Source organism: Marmota flaviventris, chromosome 2, assembly GCF_047511675.1.
Source record: "Marmota flaviventris isolate mMarFla1 chromosome 2, mMarFla1.hap1, whole genome shotgun sequence".
In the NCBI taxonomy this organism is placed as follows: domain Eukaryota; kingdom Metazoa; phylum Chordata; class Mammalia; order Rodentia; family Sciuridae; genus Marmota; species Marmota flaviventris.
The window spans coordinates 149848259-149870550 of record NC_092499.1 but is presented as its reverse complement, the minus strand read 5'-3'; the positions used below and the strand labels follow the sequence as shown (position 1 = coordinate 149870550).

Sequence of the window (22292 nt, the reverse complement as noted above, 5' to 3'; positions counted from 1 at the left end):
AAGCCACAGATGGGGAGAAATCATATGTAAAACATATATCTTATAAAGGACTTAATTTCAGTGTATATGAAGAAATCTTATAACTCAATAATTGTATCTTGATTTTAAATATGGGCAAAAGATTTGAGCAAATACTTCATTAAAAAATCCAATGAGGGGAACAGAACAGAGTTGGAGCTCCTTCAAAGCATCTTACTAGGGAATTTTCACTATCTGACCTGCCTGGTAGCTCCCTGGATGACACTTCTAAGAAGGCTGTCCCTATTAGACCTGACTCAGAGTTCACCCAGTGAAAAGGCCTTTTCTTTGGGGATGTTAATCTAAAATAATCTGTGGCAATTGATTAGTTTCATGCCTTTGTGACACAATTGATAATAATCAGAGCAAATTATAGTCTAGTGAAAAAGCTTAACATGAAAAGCTGAGAAATGAAGTGTCCATAAGGGACGGCGATATTTTTGACAATCCAGAAGGCCACTTTTAAGTGTTATGATTTGGACATGCCCATGACTTGGGGAAAACCTGGGAAAGCCCTAACTCTCACCTCTGAATGACCTTTAGGTTCTGTGTAAATAGTGAGCATAGGCTAGGGCATAGTTATATGCCCTGCTGAATGCTGAAGGTGTGCCCCAACACGCACACAGCCACTTAATGTTTCTAGGCATTAAGGAAATCTTTGTCTAATCATTAACTGACTCCTAAGCTAGCCTAATTGAGACTTCAGTGCCCACACATGACAAAGAATACAGAGTTCACAGTTTAGTTTTTAAAAAGTAACTAAACAACAGCAAATAAAAATAAACAATCAAAAAATTCTGAGAAGGGAGGGCAGTCTGATTTCCAGAGTAGTGACTTTACAGTATTTAACATCCAATTTCCAACAAAACCTTAGGAGTCACATGAGGAAATAAAAAATTTATTTATTTATGTCCTACATATAGAAAATGTAGTGTCCCTGAGAAAGCCTACATGTTGGACTTATTAGACAAAGACTTTAAATCAGCTATTTTAAACATGTTCAAAATTTTAGAAAAAAACATACTTAAGAATTAAAGGAGAATTGCTTCAGTGTCCTGGTGTTACTATACCATGGAGCTCATGACATCACCAGCCAAGATGCCGGAGAAGACCCAGACCCAAGACCAGCATGTGGAGGAGGAGGAGGAGGTGGAGACCTTTGCCTTCAGGTAGAGATTGCTCAGTTGATATCATTGATCATCAACATTTTCTACTCAAACAAAGAGATCTATCTTCTTGTGGGAGCTGATTTACAAAGCCTCAGACATCCTGGACAAAATCAGATATGAAAGCTTGACCAATCCCAGTAAGATAGACTCTGGGAAGGAGCTACACATTAATCTCATTCCAAACAAACGAGACCAACCCCTCATGATCATGGATACTGGAATTGGAATGATCAAGGCTGACTTGATCAATAACTTTGGTACTATCATCAAGTTTGGGACCAGAGCATTCATGGAGGCTTTGCAGGCTGGCGCAGACATCTCCATGATTGGCCAGTTTGGTGTCAGTTTTTATTCTGCATATTTGGTTGCTGAGAAAGTGACTGTGATCATCAAATACAAAGATGATGAGCAGTATCCCTGGGATTCCCATCGGAAGCTCCTTCACTCTCAGGGCTGAGACAGGGGAACCAATGGGTCATGGGACAAAGGTTACCCAGCAACTGAAAGAAGACCAAACTCAGTACTTGGAGGAGAGAAGAATAAGGGAGATTGTAAAGAAGCAGTCCCAGCTTATTGGCTATCCCCATTACTCTCTTTGTGGAGAAGGAACGTGATGAAGAAGTCGGTGATGATGAGGCTGAAGAAAAGAAGATACAGAGGAGGAAAAGAAATGGAGAAATGGAGCCTGATGACAAACCTAAAGATGAAGATGTTGGTTCTGATGAAGAAGAAGAATAGAAGGATGGTGACAAGAAGAAGAATAAAAAGATTAAGGAGAAGTACATTGATCATGAAGAACTCAACAAAACAAAGCCTGTTTGGACAGAAATCCTGACAGTATCACTAATGAAGAGTATGAAAGTTTGACCAATTGGGGAGATCACTTGGCAGTGAAGCATTTTTCCACTGAAGGACAGTTGGAATTCAGAGCTCTTCTTTTTGTCCCAAGATGTGCTCCTTTTGACCTCTTTGAAAACAGAAAGAAAAAGAACAACTGAAAGGCAAGTGACTCACCTGAGACGAGATTCAAACAAGAGATTTTATTGGAGGGCTGCCCGAAAGGGAAGAAAAGGAAAGGCAGAGAGCAGAGAGGAGAGGAGGTGAGCAGAGAGAAAGCAGAGAGGAGAGGAAGAGGGCAGAGAGCGTGAACTTGTAAGCTTCAGCTTAAGAAGGGTTGCGTAGGTGAGGTAGCAGGTGCTGACTGGTAGGGAGACTCAGGAACAGCCAGCGGACACTGTGTCCTATGGGGATTGGTCAAGAAACTTTTGAATTTGGCGCTCTTGGGCTTGGCGCCCTTCAGAGAGGAGGGGGAGGGGTAAGGAATTCCGTGATGTTCTCTTGAGACTGAAACTTAACCTCAGTGGGGAGTCTCTCAAACACCCAACAACAACATTAAGTTGTGTGTATGCAGGGTTTTCATCATGGATAACTGTGAGACGCTAATCCCTGAATATCTGAACTTCATTAAAGGAGTGGTGGACTCCGAGGATCTTCCTCTAAATATTTTCCATGAAATGTTGCAACAGAGCCAAATTTTCAAAGTCATCAGAAAGAATTTGGTTAAAAAATGCTTAGAACTGTTCATTGAACTGGAGAAGATAAAGAGAACTACAAAAAATCCTATGATCTGGCTGGGGTTGTGGCTCAGTGGTAGACTGCTTGCTTAGCGCATTTGAGGCACTGGGTCCCCAGCACCACATTAAAAAAAAAAGAAAGAAAAAAAGAAAGAAAAGCTAAATAAACAAAATAAAGGTATTGTGTCCATTTACAACTAAAAATATTTAAAAAAATTCTGTGAGTAGTTTTCTAAAAATGTAAAGTTTGGAATACATGAAGACTCTCAAAATTGATAGAAGTATTCAGAGCTGTTATGATACTACATATCTGCTTCTAGGGATGAGATAGTTTCTCTCAAGGACTATTGCACCAGAATGAAGGAAAACCAGAAACACATCTACTATATCACAGGTGAGACCAGGGACTAGGTAGCTAACTCTGTCTTTGTGGAGCATTTTCAGAAACATAGTTTGGAAGTGATCTATATGATCAAGCCCATCTATGTGTACTGTGTTCAACAGCTGAATGAATTTAAGGGGAAGATTTTAGTGTCCATCACAAAAAAGGGCTTGGAGCTTCCAGAGGATGAAAAAGAGAAGAAGAAACAGGAACAGAAAAAGACAAAGTTTGAAACCTCTGCAAGTTCATGAAGGACATCTTGGAGAAAAAGGTTGAAAAAGTGGTGTGTCAAACTGATTGGTTACCTCCCATGCTGTATCATCATAAGCATGTATGGCTAGACAACAAACATGGAAAGAATCATGAAATCTCATGCTCTGAGAGACAACTTTACAGTGGGCTACATGGCAGTGAAGAAACATCTGGAGATAAACCCTGACCACTCTATCATTGAGACCTTAAGGCAAAAGGCAGAGGCTGATAAGAATAAGTCTGTGAGAGATCTGGTCATCTTGCTGTATGAAACTGCACTCCTGTCTTCTGGTTTCAGTTTGGAAGATCCCAAGACCCATGCTAACAGGATCTACAGGATGATCAAATTTGGTCTAGGTATTGATGAGGGTGACTCCACTGCTGATGACACCAGAGCTGCTGTAAAATGGAAGAGATGCTTGCTTGGAAGGAGACGATGACACATGGCGCATGGAAGAAGTAGACTAAGCTTCTGAAGAACCACTCATACATGTGTCCCCTACTTCACCTTCATTCCTGATGTTTTCAAGGATTTTTTTGTTCTTTGTTTTTAATTAACATTTATCAAACAGTCTGTATGGCACGACAATAACTACTTGAGGGAAGATAAGATTTCTTTATACTTTTAAGTGATACTATGATGCTTTAGGCACTAACGCAGAGCTAGTAATGCTTTTTCTAGTTTCACATTGGCTTATTTTTTAACAGGTTGAGATGTTCTAAAACATGTAACCTATCATTAACTTTGTGGTCTAAAGTGTTCACTACCAACTTGTATCCCTAGTAGACCAGACCAAATCTTTTGTTCCTAAAGTGCTCCAAGATAGACCTCTATGTTTAAAAGAAAAATATTTGTTAAAATGGCTTGAGTTTCATCTCGTTAGATTCCACTTTTTAAACTTTCTATGCCATTGTGCATATACTAGTGCTCTAGAACCAGGTATGTTAAACTGAAACAACTGGCTGGCCTCTCCAGGGCTTGTTTTCCAAATAAAATTATTGAGAGGAACAAAACTTAACCCTCCCTAGGAGCGTTACAAAGCAGTTCAATCAGAAAGTCAGTAAGGCTTGTGAATGGAAATGTTTAGTACCCAAGTCAATATTCTGCTTTAAAGAATAATAAATGCAGATGAGTTAAAAAGGAACTAAATGAAAGTATGAGAACAATATGTTATCAAATCAACAATGTCAGTAAAGTAAGAAAATATAAATTATAACAAAGAATCAAATAGAAATTGTGGAGCAAACTGCTTACCTCATGAATCAGGAAGCAAAAGAGCATATTCCCAATTATCTAAGAACCTCCCACCAGGTCCTGCCTCTTAGAAATCCACAGTACCTCCCAGTAGTGCCACCTGAGAACCAAAGTAACACATGGATCTTTGGGAGACATTCAGCATCCAAACTATAGCACAACACAAGCAAATGATGGATTTTTCCCTGAGCATCTGAAGTTACAGCTCTAGTTTTCTGGTATTGTTGTGGATTCATTCTGAGATATTGAGCTTAATTTCTTTTCATATTTTTGTAGGTTTGTTGCTACACCTCTAGCAAAAACATTTGGCATTCAAAAGGAAGTTAAAAAAATTATACCAAATACCACCTTAGAGAACTTTTTCAAGCATTCCACAAGGCAACCATCACAAGTAAGTACATATTCTTTGCTTGTGGATTTAAAGATCTCCTTTCTTAGTGGTTCATCATTCATGGTTTACCTTGTTTGTGCAAGATACCTCTTCCAGCTGATCAGCAAAGGATTTGATTCATTTGGATTATTTCTTTGCTCTGTTGACAGTTTATACAGCATCCCAAGGATAATATCAAATTACAAATACATATTACAATCTAAAATATCAAATGTTAATAGTTAAACTATGTTGTCAACCATAGTGTTGAGAATTAACAGTCAGTACCATGAGTTGGATGTAAAGAGCACAGTTTAATTTTTAATAGTAAATTTAATTTTTAATGGAAATACATACAAAGTATTCTTATTGAGAAAGAGAATCATCAGAGCAAAGAAGCCCTATTGGACACTTTTGATGATTGTGGCACCATGAAGACACATGCCATACATAATGAAAGTGTCCATGGGGTCATGAGTAGTGCTTTTATTTTGTGCAAGGCCTTGACATACTTAAAAATATGCTGTGCTGCTGCTTATCTCTAGAGATGAATTTTCAAGAAAGTCATAGTTCTCTTCACAATACAGTGTTTTTGTTGTTGTTGTTTATACTAGAGATTGAATGCAGGGATGCTTTACCTCTGAGCTACTTTCCTGCCCTTTTTATTTTTTCTTTTGAGACAGGGTCTTACTAAATTGCTGAGACTAGCCTCAAACCTGTGATCCTCCTGCCTCAGCTTCCTGAGTCACTGGGATTATAGGTGCCCACCACTGTGCCTGCTACAAGGTATCCTTCTCAAGTGTTGATGTGTAATGAATTTTTATATATCACTGAAATTTTTATCTTTATTTTTATTATTATTTTGTTACTAGAGTTTGAACTTAGGGGCACTAAGCTACATCCCCAGACCTATTTTGTATTTTATTTAGAGACAGGTTCTCACTGAGTTGCTTAGTGCCTTGCTTTTGCTGAGGCTGGCTTTGAACTCTGGATCCTCCTGCCTCAGCCTCCTGAGCCACTGGAATTACATGCACTGCTATGCCTGGCTCTGAAATGTTTAATTAATTAATAGCTGTAATAAATAGTATCCAGGTCAGTCTATTGTTCACTACATTTTCATTATATTTCCATAGTTAAAATGACATATGAAATGAAACTTCTACAAATATAGCACACCCTTGGACTGGGGGTGTAGCTCAGTTATAGAGTGCTTGGTCAGCATGCCTGAGGCCTAGTACCACAAAAAAAATAAATAAATAAAGTGGCACACCCTCCATGATTAATGCAGACAGCTTTCATAAGTCATTTTTAAAGTTGAGTATATGCTAACAGCATTTTAGGACAGATAGATTCTCTGAGGGTCCTCAATCCTATGAATTCATTTCAGCTCCCTGCATAGAAAGGTATGTTGGGGCTTGATCAGATATGTTTGGAGAAGGATTTGGAAGAGACCAACATCTCTGACCAACAGATCGATTTTTTTGCCATTGATCAAATATAGTGACAATGGAACTTATTATCTAGCCTTTTCCTTAGTAAAAACATGATCAGAACTGATCTGGAACAAATCTGGAAGAGAGCTTAAAAAATGTGGTACTTGAAGACTGACCTAAAGCCAGTTCCTGGGTCAAGGAGCCAGTTCCTGGGTCAATGAGTTCCCATTGGCTAGATTGATTCATCCATGGATTCAAACATTTTTAGAGCAAAAGCCTCACCTAGTGCAGTTTATTTTACAGGTGAGACATGAGATTCAAAGAATCTGGGTGAATCTACCACAAGCAATCAGCCAGGAACCTGGCCCCATTCATTGCTCTTCCTTGGGGCCACACTACGTCTCCTCAAGGCTCTGCCTGTGATGCTTTCCCTCCACTCTCTAGTCATTACCATGTTCATAGTAATATGTAACAGAGAAGCTGAAAGCATGATTGCGAGGACAGGCTTTGAGCAGACCAGAGTCCAGTTCTGTTGCAGACCTTGTGTGCCACGATAGGCAGATTAGTTTCGCTTTCTGTGCCTCAGTTTTCTCCATTTTGAATTGAGCATGATGATAATGTTTCTGTCGTAAGGTTCTTCTAGGACGGAATTAATGCACACAAGGGCTTAGAATAGTGTGTGGCGCATAGTGGATGCTCAGTAAAGGTCATTGTTTATTATTTGTAGTCCATACCATTAATTTTGTATTTATCATTTACTGATTTCTACAGAAGCATTTTAAAACATGTCTTTCAACTCAAATTATACCAAGGGCATATTGCTGATCACTTAATTGTGCTTGTTTCCATTCCAATAACATCTTGCCCAATTTTCTGTGCATATACATGTTCAATAATTGCTTGTTTCATGTATTAATTAAATACTTCTAGAAACTTTTGCTTGCAAGATTTCTCACCTAATAATATTGTCATGCATGAGGCCAGTATTGTTAAGACTGACTTCTAATTAGGTTCATCTCTACTCAAAAACAAGAAATGAAAAGCCTTCAAATCATATACAATTATTATCTTTTAGATTCATATATTAAACAGATATTCATGGAAGTGGTGGGATAATAACAAAGTTGGATTGTTCTAAGATCTGGGGAAATTCCAGAATGAAAGTGAGAACTTAAGGTTTTTTTGCTCAATGCTAGATCTCCAATGCCTAGAATAGTGCCTGACACTAGTAAGGAGAGATTATTTTTGAATGAATGAGTGAAATGTTTAAAACAGTAAAGTTAGACCCAGAGCCCTTTCACTCTCAGAACACATAGAATACAGAATAGCAGCATTTGAGAATGTGTCCTATTATGGACCACGTAATAGGATTTGAATTATATCATCTGTCTTGGGGATCAATAATGTTTTCAAATTATTTTAGAAGGAAATAATACTTTTTTCTTAAATAATTTTCAGTCCATGCTCTCCTTTCTGTGTTTGGCCATAAAAATCTCTATCACTGACACAGCACTCGATCCTTGACATAGCCTATTCCCATCCCTTGATCCTAGGAGGCTGTTCCTGGGAGGCTGGAAGCATATGGCCTCATTACTATGCCATTTTTCCCAAGACAGAATGTAGAGCTGGAGACTCTGCTGCTAGGGAGCAAGAGGACAGGGTCCTCTATTTTCACCTTGCTGCCCTTCCCACCAGGTTCTGCTGCCCCCATACTTTCAATATTGTCCAGCCTCGGTTGTTAGACCCTTACTGTGAAGAGCAGAGGCCTAGGAGGGCAGCATGAACTTCATCTCCACCTCCAGTCTCCGTCCTGCTCATTTATTCTTTACACACTATAAGAGGGAGACTTTAAAACACAAGCAGCCTATAATCTGGTAAATTCCAGGTGAAGTCCTCCTAAGTGACCCTAGCTACATCCTTCTACCCTCTTCTCAGTTGTTCCTCCCCTTCTAGGAGACTCTACATTTCTCAAGGCTTCCCTGCTCTCATCTGTCCATGACCACACATGTGGGTTCCTCTGCAGGACACTGGCTTCCTCATCTTTTCCTTGGGGCACGTTTAAGGGCTTAGCTGAAGGGAGACTTCCAGGAACTGCCTACATGGAGTAAAGTCCCATGTACCCTGATCTTTCTCTATCTCAGCACTCATACTATTTTATTATAATTCCTTGTGATATCATCTGACATCCTTATCATACTTTGTGAGGAGGCCCATGGAAGTCTCATTCATTTAGATCTCCAACATCTAGCACAATGCCCAGAAGTAGTAGGCACTAATGAATAGTTGCCTATTCTATTTCCTCAGAAGAATAAAACAAACAGCAATAAGCCAACCCTTGACCTAAAAAAGATTAGAGGGTGTACTTTACAGGAAACAGACTAATATGGGCTGTATCCTGTTTTTGTTTCGTTTTTCTTTCCCTCTCTTCAGATCAAGTTAAGTTAGGTAGGGATATTAAGGTAAGATTATTAAGTTTGGTAGGGATATTAAGCTGTAATTAGTCCTCTTCCAGGCCTTCAGTGTGGTAGCTTCTGATGACTTTGTCTGCTGTTGTTCTGTGCCCTGAATGATTCGATGAATCCTATGAGATGATACAGCAAAAGCTATCTGGCTGGTTACAGACTGCTGGGTATTCAGCCATCTGGCCTGCAGTCAGGCTTTGTATGGCCTCACAGTGTTCACTGCTACTGGCTTTAATTTATCTCTGGGGGCTGGGTATGGTGGTGCATGCTTATAATCCCAATAGGTCAAGAGGCTGAAGGATCACAAGTTCAAATGCAGCCTCAGCAATTTAATGAGGCCCTAAGCAATTCAGTGAGACCCTGTCTCTAAATAAAATATAAAAAAGGGCCGGGGATGTTGCTCAATGATTGAGTGACCCTCGGTTTAATCCCCAGTACCCAAACAAACACAAAAACCTTTCCTCTGGGTATTGATCCACATTTTTAAAACACATTGGTTTCACATCAACATCCTTTGACTGCTTTGTCTCTGGAATCATCAGACAGTGATGTGACATGTGCTTTTCTATTTGCTGCATCCACATAGTTACTGCTCATTTCCTCAGTGCCAAAACTGAGGGTCAGTTTTAGGCAATTTTAATTTTTTCACAGTATAATAAAAAGGAAAAAATTTTTTCTTATATTGATAAAGTTCTAGGAATTATTGTAATTTCAAAAAAGTACATGTTTATTTGTCTGAAATAAAGACTATTGCCCCAAGTATAACATATAAAACATACCTGTGTTAAAATCCTATTTATTATGAAACGGATCTGGTCCACTTGATAATTTGTTTTGTTTGGCCCTAGTTGACCACTGAGGTTGTAACCTTTGAACTAATTCATCATCCATATTGTTTCTAATTTTAAATCATAGCCTATAGATTAGTGTTTTCCAGAGGATAAACTGTCATTATATTTTTCAACCATTATTTTATTTTATTTTATTTATTCGTTGTTCAAAACATTACAAAGCTCTTGACATATCATATTTCATACATTAGATTCAAGTGGGTTATGAACTCCCATTTTTACCCCAAATACAGATTGCAGAATCACATTGGTTGCACATCCACATTTTTACATAATGCCACATTAGTAACTGTTGTATTCTGCTACCTTTCCTACCCTCTACTATCCCCCCTCCCCTCCCCTCCCATCTTCTCTCTCTATCCCATCTGCTGTAATTTAATTCTCTTCCTTATTTTTTTTCCCTTTCCCCTCACAACCTCTTATATGTAATTTTGTATAACAATGAGGGTCTCCTTCCATTTCCATGCAATTTCCCTTTTCTCTCCCTTTCCCTCCCACATCATGTCTCTGTTTAATGTTAATCTTTTCCTCCTGCTCTTCCTCCCTGCTCTGTTCTTAGTTTCTCTCATTATATCAAAGAAGACATTTGGCATTTGTTTTTTAGGGATTGGCTAGCTTCACTTAGCATAATCTGTTCTAATGCCATCCATTTCCCTGCAAATTCCATGATTTTGTCATTTTTTAGTGCTGCGTAATACTCCATTGTATATAAATGCCACATTTTTTTTTATCCATCCATCTATTGAAGGGCATCTTGGTTGGTTCCATAGTCTAGCTATTGTTAATTGTGCTGCTATGTACATCGATGTGGCAGTATCCCTGTAGTATGCTCTTTTAAGGTCTTCAGGGAATAGTCCGAGAAGGGCAATAGCTGGGTCAAATGATGGTTCCATTCCCAGCTTTCCCAGGAATCTCCATACTGCTTTCCAAATTGGCCGCACCAATTTGCAGTCCCACCAGCAATGTACAAGTGTACCCTTTTCCCCACATCCTCTCCAGCACTTGTTGTTGTTTGACTTCATAGTGGCTGCTAATCTTACTGGAGTGAGATGGTATCTTAGGGTGGTTTTGATTTGCATTTCTCTGACTGCTAGAGATAGTGAGCATTTTTTCATGTACTTGTTGATTGATTGTATGTCCTCCTCTGAGAAGTGTCTGTTCAGGTCTTTGGCCCATTTGTTGATTGGGTTATTTGTTATCTTATTGTTTAATTTTTTGAGTTCTTTGTATACTCTGGATATTAGGGCTCTATCTGAAGTGTGAGGAGTAAAAATTTGTGCCCAGGACGTAGGCTCCCTATTTACCTCTCTTATTGTTTCTCTTGCTGAGAAAAAACTTTTTAGTTTGAGTAAGTCCCATTTGTTGATTCTAGTTATTAACTCTTGTGCTATGGGCGTCCTATTAAGGAATTTGGAGCCCGACCCCACAATATGTAGATGGGAGCCAACTTTTTCTTCTATCAGGCGCAGAGTCTCTGATTTGATATCAAGCTCTTTGATCCATTTTGAGTTAAGTTTTGTGCATGGCGAGAGAAAGGGATTCAGTTTCATTTTGTTGCATATAGATTTCCAGTTTTCCCAGCACCATTTGATGAAGATGCTATCCTTCCTCCATTGCATGCTTTTAGCCCCTTTATCAAATATAAGAAAGTTGTAATTCTGTGGATTGGTCTCTGTGTCCTCTATGCTGTACCATTGGTCCACCCGCCTGTTTTGGTACCAGTACCATGCTGTTTTTGTTATTATTGCTCTGTAGTATAGTTTGAAATCTGGTTTCACTATACCACCTGATTCACACTTCCTGCTTAGAATTGCTTTTGCTATTCTGGGTCTTTTGTTCTTCCATATGAATTTCATGATTGCTTTTTCTATTTCTACAAGAAATGCCGTTGGGATTTTGATTGGCATTGCTTTAAACCTATAGAGAACTTTGGTAATATCGCCATTTTGAGGATGTTAGTTCTTCCTATCCATGAACAGGGTATATTTTTCCATCTTCTAAGGTCTTCTTCTATTTCTCTCTTTAGGGTTCTGTAGTTTTCATTATATCAATCTTTCACCTCTTTTGTTAGGTTGATTCCCAAGTATTTTATTTTTTTTGAGGATATTGTGAATGGGGTGGTTGTCCTCATTTCCATTTCAGAAGATTTGTCGCTGATATACAGGAATGCCTTTGATTTATGCGTGTTGATTTTATATCCTGCCACTTTGCTGAATTCATTTATTAGCTCTAGTAGTTTCTTTGTAGACCCTTTTGGGTATGATATATATAGTATCATATCATCCGCAAATAGTGATAATTTAAGTTCTTCTTTTCCTATTTTTATGCCTTTAATTTCTTTTGTCTGTCTAATTGCTCTGGGTAGTATTTCGAGGACTAAATTGAATAGATGTGGTGAGAGAGGGCATCCCTGTCTTGTTCCAGATTTTAGAGGGAATGCCTTCAGTTTTTCTCCATTCAGAATGATGCTAGCCTGAGGCTTAGCATATATAGCTTTTACAATGTTGAGGTAAGTTCCTGTTATCCCTAGTTTTTCTAGTGTTTTGAACATAAAGGGATGCTGTACTTTGTCGAATGCTTTTTCTGCATCTATCGAGATGATCATGTGGTTCTTATGGTTAAGTCTATTGATGTGGTGAATAACATTAATTGATTTCCGTATATTGAACCAGCCTTGCATCCCAGGGATGAATCCTACTTGATCATGGTGCACAATTTTTTTGATATGCTTTTTTATTCGATTCGCCAGGATTTTATTGAGGATTTTTGCATCTAAGTTCATTAGAGATATTGGTCTGTAGTTTTCTTTCTTTGAAGTGTCTTTGTCTGGTTTCGGGATCAGGGTGATGTTGGCCTCATAGAATGAATTTGGAAGAGCTCCTTCTTTTTCTATTTCTTGAAATAACTTGAAAAGTATTGGTATTAATTCTTCTTTGAAGGTTTTGTAAAACTCTGCTGTATATCCATCCAGTCCAGGGCTTTTCTTGGTTGGTAGTCTTTTGATGGCTTCTTCTATTTCCCCCTTTGTTATTGGTCTGTTTAAATTGTGTGTATCTTCCTGACTCAATCTGGGCAAATCATATGACTTAAGAAATTTATCGATATCTTCGCTATCTTCTATTTTATTGGAATATAGGGTTTCAAAATAATTTCTCATTATCTTCTGAATTTCTGTAGTGTCCGTTGTGATATTGCCTTTTTCATCCCGTATGTTAGTAATTTGAGCTCTCCCTCTTCTTCTCTTCGTTAGCATGGCTAAGGGTCTGTCGATCTTATTTATTTTTTCAAAGAACCAACTTTTAGTTTTATCAATTTTTTCAGTGGTTTTTTTTTTGTTTCAATTTTATTGATTTCCGCTCTGATTTTACTTATTTCTTGCCTTCTACTACATTTGCTGTTGTTTTGCTCTTCCTTTTCTAGGGTTTTGAGATGAAGTGTGAGTTCATTTATTTGTTGGTTTTTTCTTTTTTTGAGGAATGAACTCCAGGCGATGAATTTCCCTCTTAAAACTGCTTTCATTGTGTCCCATAGATTCTGATATGTTTTGTCTGTATTTTCATTTATCTCCAAGAATTTTTTGATTTCCTCCTTTATGTCTTCTGTAACCCATTGATCATTCAGTAACATATTGTTCATTTTCCAGGTGATGCAGGATTTTTCCTTCCTTCTTTTATCATTGATTTCCAGTTTCATTCCATTATGATCAGATAAGATGCATGGTATTATCTCCACACCTTTATATTTACTAAGAGTTGCCCTATGGCATAATATATGGTCTATCTTTGAGAAGGATCCATGTGGTGCTGAGGAGAACGTGTATCCACTTGATGATGGTTGATATATTCTATATATGTTGGTTAAGTCTAGGTTATTGATTGTGTTATTGAGTTCTATAGTTTCTTTATTCAGCTTTTGTCTGGAGGATCTGTCCAATGGAGAGAGCGTTGTGTTGACGTCACCCATAATTATTGTGTTGTGGTCTATTTGACTCTTGAACTTGAGGAGAGTTTGTTTTATGAACGTTGCAGCACCATTGTTTGGTGCATACATATTGATAATTGTTATGTCTTGTTGGTGGATGGTTCCTTTTAACAGTATATAGTGTCCTTCTTTATCCCTTTTGATTGACTTAGGTTTGAAGTTGGTTTTATTCGATATGAGTATGGCCACACCTGCTTGCTTCCAAGGACCATGTGAGTGGTATGATTTTTCCCAGCCTTTCACCTTCAGCCTGTGTATGTCTTTTCCTATCATATGAGTCTCCTGAAGGCAGCATATTGTTGGATTTGTTTTTTTAATCCAGGTTACTAGCCTATGTCTCTTGATTGGTGAATTTAAGCCATTAACGTTTAAGGTTACTATTGATATATGGTTTGTACTTCCAGTCATGCTTATTTATTTATTTATTTTAATATGGCTAGTTTTTGCTTTTTGGTTATTTTTTTTTCTTCCCTTTACTGAGTTACCTCCCACTGTGGGTTTTGGGTACTGTTTTTCAATTCCTCTTCTTGTAGTGTTTTGCTCAAAATGCCTTGCAGTGCTGGTTTTCTGGCTGCGAATTCTTTTAACTTTTGTTTATCATGAAATATTTTAATTTCATTGTCAAATCTGAAGCTTAATTTTGCTGGATACAGTATTCTTGGTTGGAATCCATTATTTTTCAGCGTTTGAAATACATTGTTCCAGGATCTTCTCGCTTTCAACATCTGTGATGAAAAATCAGCCATTAACCTAATTGGTTTACCCCTAAATGTAATCTGCCTCCTTTCTCTTGTAGCTTTTAATATTCTCTCCTTGTTCTGTATGTTGGATATCCTCATAATTATGTGTCTTGGAGTTGGTCTATTATGGTTTTGTATGTTTGGGGTCCTGTAGGCTTCCAGGATTTGGGAATCCATTCCATCTTTCATATCTGGGAAGTTTTCTAAGATTATTTCATTCAATAGATTGTTCATTCCTTTGGTTTGAACCTCTATACCTTCTTCTATCCCAATGACTCTCAAGTTTGGTTTTTTTATGACATCCCATATCTCTTGGATGGATTGCTCGTGATTTCTTAGCACTCTTTCTGTGTTGACTATATTCTTTTCAAGTTGATAAACTTTGTCTTCATTATCTGATGTTCTGACTTCTATTTGATCTAGTCTATTTGTAATATTCTCGTTTGAGTTTTTAATTTGGTTTATGGTTTTGTGCATTTCTAGGATTACTGTTTGATTTTTTTTAAAATCTCTATCTCCTGGGTGTTTTTTTTGCCATTTGAATTTGCTTATGTAATTCGTTTTCAAAGTATACTTTCATTGTTTGAAGTTGGTGTCTAATGTCTTCTCTAAGATTCCATTCCATCTGAGTTAGGTGTGCCTTGAGTTCTTTCTCTGTCCATTTTTCTGATGCCTCTAGGTTCTCCTGTGAATTTAAGTTGTCCTGCATTGTTTGTAATCCTTTTTTCCCTTCTTTTTTCATGGTGCTCACGTTACTTTCCAACTCTGTTTGTCTGCTGTGTTTTTGTTTTCTCCTTTAAATTTGTTTTGGTTTTTATAGTTCCAATATCTCTTCTTTGTGTTTGGAGACAATGTTTAGAGATGTTGGATTTAATTGTGATTTAAGATAAATTCATTAGTTTCATTAACGGCCTACAGATTTTGATGGCATATAGAGAATTGAGGTTTGAACTTAGGATTTTATGTTGAGGTCGGGCGATTTGATGGTATGGAGGTTAGTATATGTTAGCTTCTTTGGGGGGTTGCTCAACTGCAGGCAGATATTAACAAGAGAATAGACAGGAGTACTTGGGGGTAGTTAAGGGCTTAGGCGGACTATAGACTGATTTGTAGTATTCATCTATTTGCATTTAGTAAGTTATACGTAATCTGGGTGGTCATGCTTAAGAGGAAAGATGGGGAAAAGGTAAGGAAGCAAACCAAGAAGTAGAGAGGGAGAGAAGAAAGAAAGAGAAAAGAATAGAAAAGAAAAAGAAATGATAAAAAAATGCAGTAAAATAAAAATTACAATTAAAAAATTAAGATTAAAAAATTTAAAAAAGAAAGAAAAAAAATACACTGTTAAGCTTCTATTTTCTTCGCTTCCAGTAGGTGGTGCTGTGCCTTCCGGGCCAAGATTTTGCCCTCTGGCTGTAGGAAACAATCCATGTGAGGCCACTCCCTCCTCACCCCCCGCCCCCCCCCCCTCTCAAAACCCGTTAGCTTAGTTTTATTCCTGGTCTCTAGTCTCCTCGCTTCTCCTGCCAGCCAGGCCTTCCCCAGTGTGATACCTCTCGGAAATTCAAGCTACACTCTGGGCCTGCAGTTTCCTGGATGTGGAGTGCAGCTATTGGGAACCGGCCCCTATTGTTTTGATTCCTTCCGATAGCCACTCCTCCGAGAGCTGGTGAGACAGGTTTCGTTTTCACCATTGGTGGGAGGGGGGAGTTGGAGGTCAGGTGCCTTTACCTTTCCCCACACCTCTGTTCACTCTCACCCTGTTCATCACGCCCCCAGAAAGCCTGGGAGAGATTTTATGCGATTTCCCCGCTGTATGGGAGATGGGCTAAATGGCACACACCTGTTTTATTGCTGAACTTGCTGTGATCTGTCGGAAACTGGCGATGGTGATGTCAGCTCTCCAAGATGGTGGCCACTCGCTTCTTCGGTGGGCTGTTCGGTGTGGAGGACAGAACTGGACCGCTTCCTTCCCCGTCTCAAACCCAGAACTCAGCCCAAAGCACAGTGAGGGCACAGCCAGCAGGAACCCACAGCATCTGCACATCCTCCGCGTTGCTGACACACCGTTTTTCGGTGTGCCACAGTCTCTAGCAGTGGGGCGGGCCACTGATAAATCAGCCTGAATCTCCGGGCACACGATTCACTTGCGATTGAGCCCCAGTAACCGATCCTCGGGTGATGGAAATCCTTCTTCTAGGTTTTGGTGCACCCCAATTTTGCTGGAAATTCCTAACAAGATAGCTTTTGGCCTTTCTATCTCGTTATTCACCTGCGCAGTGACGAGTACATGGGGGTGATGCACTCTATTCGTCACCATCTTCCGGTCTTTAATAATTAGAAATAGATCAGATTAGTTTGAAATGAGCTGTATATCTGATTAAATGTGAAAGTAAATGACCAGCACCTGTTTTTCTTAAATTACCTTCTAAAACTATTATATCATGTAAAGTAACAGCACACTAATCTAAGTTCCTGACAACACTCTGCTATGAATTTTAGCTCTTGGACAGTCACTAAAATGCTTAAAAGGCTTCAGTTTTCCTACAGGAAAAATCAGAATATTGGGTTTGATTGACATTTAAAACTATGCTACTCTATTTGGTGCCTAGCAAGTCTAAATAACTTTTAGCTGAGTGAATGAGCTCACGAATGAAACTTGAACATGTGGATTGCTACCGACTTAGGAAGATTTGGTCTTTCTCAGTAAAACAGCTAGGCTACTGACGTTCTCTCTGTTGTTTGTTTTATTTTGTTGATGTGTGTGTGTGAGTAATTCCATAAGCAAAAGAGATAAATTCCCTGGCTCACGGTCTCATGGCAGAAGGTCTCTTATCCCTCATATACAAGATTTTATAACCCAAGCTCACTGTCTTTTAACTGCCTGCCTATCTGATTCTGCTCTTTATCACTCATTGTTTTGTTTCATATTTTTTCAGACTGATATTTATGGACTGGCAAAGAAGTGTAACTTGACGGAGCGCCAGGTGGAAAGATGGTTTAGGAGTCGGCGGAATCAAGAGAGGCCTTGCAGGTTGAAGAAATTTCAGGAAGCCTGGTAAGAATGATGATCAAAGCTGTTGCAGTTCTGCAGAATTGTGTGGAGCAGAGTAGTCCTCTTAGGATACTAACATTGGAGTGGAGGAAGGGTTCAAACCAGCTCTGTTATGTCAGAGTGTTATGCCTGCTCCTTTCCCTTCTGTACTTCCATTCCCTACTCTCTGAAATGAACCAGCTATGAATTCTCTAAGGTAGACAGGAGACACTAAATACTTAGAAAAATAAATACCAAAAAAAAAACCAGATAAGAGGTAAGATATGTCTTACTTGGTGTTGTCTCTTCTAGAGCTGAGGTTGGTACTAGGTCACAGGCTTTTCTCCTGTTTCCAGTCACTATGATAGTAGGAGGAAAGGAGGTCTCAGAACATATCCCAGTGTGTTTCTCAGGACACTAACTGTGAGGACCTCTTTCTGTCTGACTTAGTTCATGAGCCCAGCCCTGCCTGTGGATTGCACAGCCTGTGCCTCTTGGATCCCAGATGACTTAGCAGGAGGGTCAGGATGGGCTGGGGCTCAAGCATGGTTTACCTAGAATAGTCTCCAGGCAGGGAGGCTCCACTGGATTTATTTTTTCTTTCCTTTGAGTTCTGCTGTGTTTTCCCCCTCGTATTGTAGCACTTTGGGTCACTCTCTTGGTGGCAGAAACTGCCCCATAAGGTGGTCTCAATCAATGCTCGTACTATCTCCTCTTCTCTATATCCAGATGAATGTATATTAGTTGGTTTGTGTCTGCTACCACATTTGACACTGCCTGTTTCTTTCTTAAGGCCTTTACATTTTCTAGTGACTTCTACCAGGTAATTTTATTTTGATGTTAAAATAAATGACTGGCCAAATTAAGAATCAAATAAATAACTGGAGCCTGTGGCAAAACTTCAATGACTTCATTTAATTTCTCTATACATTCCTGGTCTGTAATCCAACTGTAAGTTGGCCAGTGTCTAGAGGGACAGATCCATTCTTCAGGGTGTCTCTAAACACCCTCTTTCTGGTCAAAGGCTTATACTGCCTTTCCTGCAGTGATTCCCGTGCATGGCGTTGCTATTTCTAACTGGCTTCTCTCTGGTTTTTAGCTTTTGAAAAATTAGTTACTGCTTTGCCACTGATGTCAGGTTGACACAAAGGATATCTATAACTCATCACCACAAAGAAGGGCATAGTAGATCAGGTCTCATATGGCATCCTCCTTTTTCCCTTCTGACATTCATTCATTATTGCTAACAGATAATTTTTATCTTAAAGTGCCCAGGCTGGGACTCATTCTCTGTTTCTGAGCTGAATCATATTCCAGTGAAATTCTCTGGCAATTTCTTATGCATTATAGTGCCTCGCAGTTTATGAAAGTGTGTTTGATTCTCCCAGCAACAGGGGCTTATTATGTTTGAGAAATGAGAAACTGCACATCCATCTAGCTTAAGGAACTGGCTCAAAGTTACCTAGCTGTCTGAGGAGCTGTTGTGTTCAAGTCTTCTCTCTCCTATTCTGATATAATTTCTGCTGCCTCATACTGCGCCTGCCACCTCCTGCCTTCTTCTCACCAAGCAGAGCATACCCTACACAGAGTAACATTTAGAAATTTGGAAACATTTGGGCTGTGCTCTCCATTGGAAGATGTTCACAGAGTTCAGGCTAGAGAAGGGAATTTCAAGTTACCTTAACCAGTCAGTCAGGTCATACAGAGGTTCATGTTGAAGATCTCAGCATGGAGTACTATCCTAGAGTGTATAGTGGTGTAGATTTTATGAGGGAAGTAAACATGTAAGGCCTGTTCCCTAGCCCTAACCAGCTGACTGGGGAGACCTGACCATTACCCATAATGCCATAATACCTATTGTTATTCCACTCCAGCGATGCAGGACTGTACACCAGCAGGTTCATGATCACGTTTAGATGTACTCTGGGACTTCAGAGGGGGGTGTCAGCATATCAGCAGCATTAGACAACAGCTTTTCAGAGTAGACAAAACCTTTTTATCTGAACCTTGAAGAATGGGTTGAGTTTCCATAAGAAAAGAAAGCAGGATTTGGGGATGGAATTTTCACATAAAGCAAAGATGCAAAGCAGGAAATTATCTAATATGTTCAGGAAACAGTGAACCCACAAGTAAAATTTAAGCTTTATCTTATTTAGCAATATCACAAATTTATTCTATCAGATAACTGTTAAAAGTTGATTATGAACTGTGTAAATAGATGAAGGTAAAATGCCAAGCTGTTTAATTTTTACTATTTTTCTATTAATTTTTCTATTAATTTCTGGAATGTACCTCAGAAATCAGTGCCTGAGGTACTAGCCCAGACATTTTGGAAATCTCAGGAAACCTGTATTTCCTAACATTTTTAACCTCTTACAAATTACTCTCCAACAGACAGAAAATCCTGTTGGTGCTCTCCATAATGTCTAAATACATTAATCTCTGAGCACCCTGAGCTCAGTTAATTGTTTCCATGATTATTTCCTTTAGTGGTAACCCCTGTGTCCCATGCCACAGCATTCAAGATTTTAGTCCACAGAGGGTCCTTTAAAAAATTTAAATTCCATATTACCTGGACATCTTTCTTTTTAAAGTAAGCATTTCCATCTAATAATAAGAAGCAACTCCAAAGTACCCAAGGTTTATAGAAAGAATACCCAGTGCCAGAGGGAGGACTCTCCAGGTGGCTGTTAACTCACCCTTGCCTGACCACACAGGTACACTGCCTGCTCCATTCTACCTCTCCCACTACAGAGTCCCATCCTGCCCCACCTGGCCTCACCAGCTTCTTTCACCATTGGTCTAAATCCACACTGCCCATTTTCTCTGATTTCACTCTGCAGTTCCTTCTTCTCCTACTATTACCAGCTTTGCCTAATGGATCAATTTCTGAATTTTTCTAGTGGTTTTTCCTTCCCTCCCACAATTATGTTTATATAAGCCTCTCCTGGGAATAAGAAGTAACCAAATAAACCAAGTAAAATTGCATCAGCAAGTACATCGTTATTCATGTTATCATCCATGAAGTGCAGTAGTTCTCAAACTTCTCCATCCAGGATTCCATGTTCTCTTAAAAATCCCAAGAACTTAATTAGTCAGACATTTACTGTATTAGACATTAAAATAGACATTTATAAAATATGAGACTGCATGAGCACACTTTTCACCAGTGTAGTTTCATTCAGAACAACAATATGATCACATGTCATGCAACCTCTAGAATTTACCACTGCAGCCTTGTGAGAGAATGAGAGCCAAAGGGGGAAACACTGTTTTAGTATTATAAAAATATTCTGACCTCAGGGATCCCTGGTGCACACTTTGAAAACCTCAGGTATGGTGTGATGAAACCTGAGTAGAACTGGTCCAGAAAACTGTGAAACTTGGGTTGCACTCTTGCATCTGATTATTATTATTTAATAACCTTGGTGACTTACATGATCTCACTCAGCACCAGTTTCCTTTAGTATTTATCTTATCTACTTTTTAGGGTTGTGAGAATCAAGCAATGGTCTGCGAGAAGTGGCTAATTATAGTATCAACTTCATATTCTTGTTAAAATAAATGTTAAAATCTTGATAAAAATGTGATAACATGTGCTTGGCATAGTGCCTGGCACAGACTCAAGATGTCAATAAATGTTTGAGATACAAAAGATTTGCCACCTAGACTTTTGGCTGCATTTGTGGGCTGTCTGGCCTTATCATCTATTTTTTGATTCTTGTCTGGACAAGATAACCCAGGGAGCCAAAGAAATGCTGTCTAGGCCAAACACAAAGATGACAAGTGCAGACAGGTTTCAACTCTCATTTTGTAAAATGCCCTTTGAGTATTTTTATGATTCAACTTTCTGAGCATTGAAATCTACTTTTTTTCTCCTATGAAAACAAGCTATGAGGGGCTGGGGCTGGAGCTCAGCAGTAGAGCACTCACCTAGCTTGTTAGAGGCACTGGGTTAGATCCTCAGCACCACATATAAATAAATAAATAAATAAATGTATCATGTCCAACTACAACTAAAATATACATATATATTTAAAAAAACAAGCTATGGAGAAAGACTATGATCTAATTCAGAGGCGATGATAAAGTTCAGGAAACACTACTAAATGCAGAGTCCAAAGACTTGTGATTATAGCCTCAGCTTTATTATTTCTTACATGAACTGAGAAAGTAGCCTGGCTATAATGAGACTGATTTTTCATCTACAAAATCAGTATATGCTTATGTCCCTATTTCCTACCTGTCTTACAGGGATATTGAGGAAAACACTGTAAGGCCTCACTCAAATTTATTTTGGTATTATTATTGCTTCAGCAATCATTAGATAAAATAGCCATAACTTTTAAAAAATATTTATTTTTTAGTGGTAGTTGGACACAATACCTTTATTTTATTTTATTTATTTTTATGTGGTGCTGAGAATCAAACCCAGACCTCACATATGTGATGTGAGGTGAGCACTCTACGGCTCAGCCCCAGCCCCAGCCCTGCCATAACTTTTAGTATAAGCTTTTTTTTCTTTTTTTTTTAGAGAGAGAGAGAGAGAATTCCCAGCCCTGCCATAACTTTTAGTATAAGCTTTTTTTTAGAGAGAGAGAGAGAGAGAGAGATAATTTTTTAATGTTTTTTTTTTTTAGTTTTCGGTGGACACAACATCTTTTTTTTTACATGATGCTGAGGATAGAATCCAGAGCCCCGTTCATGCCAGGCGAGCATGCTACTGCTTAAGCCACATCCCCAGCCCCAGTATAAGCTTTTTGTTTATTTTGGA

General features: G+C 38.7%; 1 protein-coding gene and 1 pseudogene across 4 annotated transcripts in view; both read left to right on the top strand.

The window, feature by feature from the left end:
• The window catches only part of LOC114080805 (ceramide synthase 3), a 159471-nt gene that overhangs the window by 75553 nt on the left and 61626 nt on the right, over positions 1–22292 (top strand). For all 4 annotated transcript variants that reach the window (XM_071608667.1, XM_071608668.1, XM_071608666.1 and 1 more), the window contains 2 exons: positions 4927–5041; positions 17424–17542. In XM_071608667.1, coding sequence (XP_071464768.1) covers positions 4927–5041; positions 17424–17542 — 234 coding nt within the window. The remainder of the gene's footprint in view (positions 1–4926; positions 5042–17423; positions 17543–22292) is intronic.
• Positions 1117–3863, top strand: LOC114080797 (heat shock protein HSP 90-alpha-like; annotated as a pseudogene).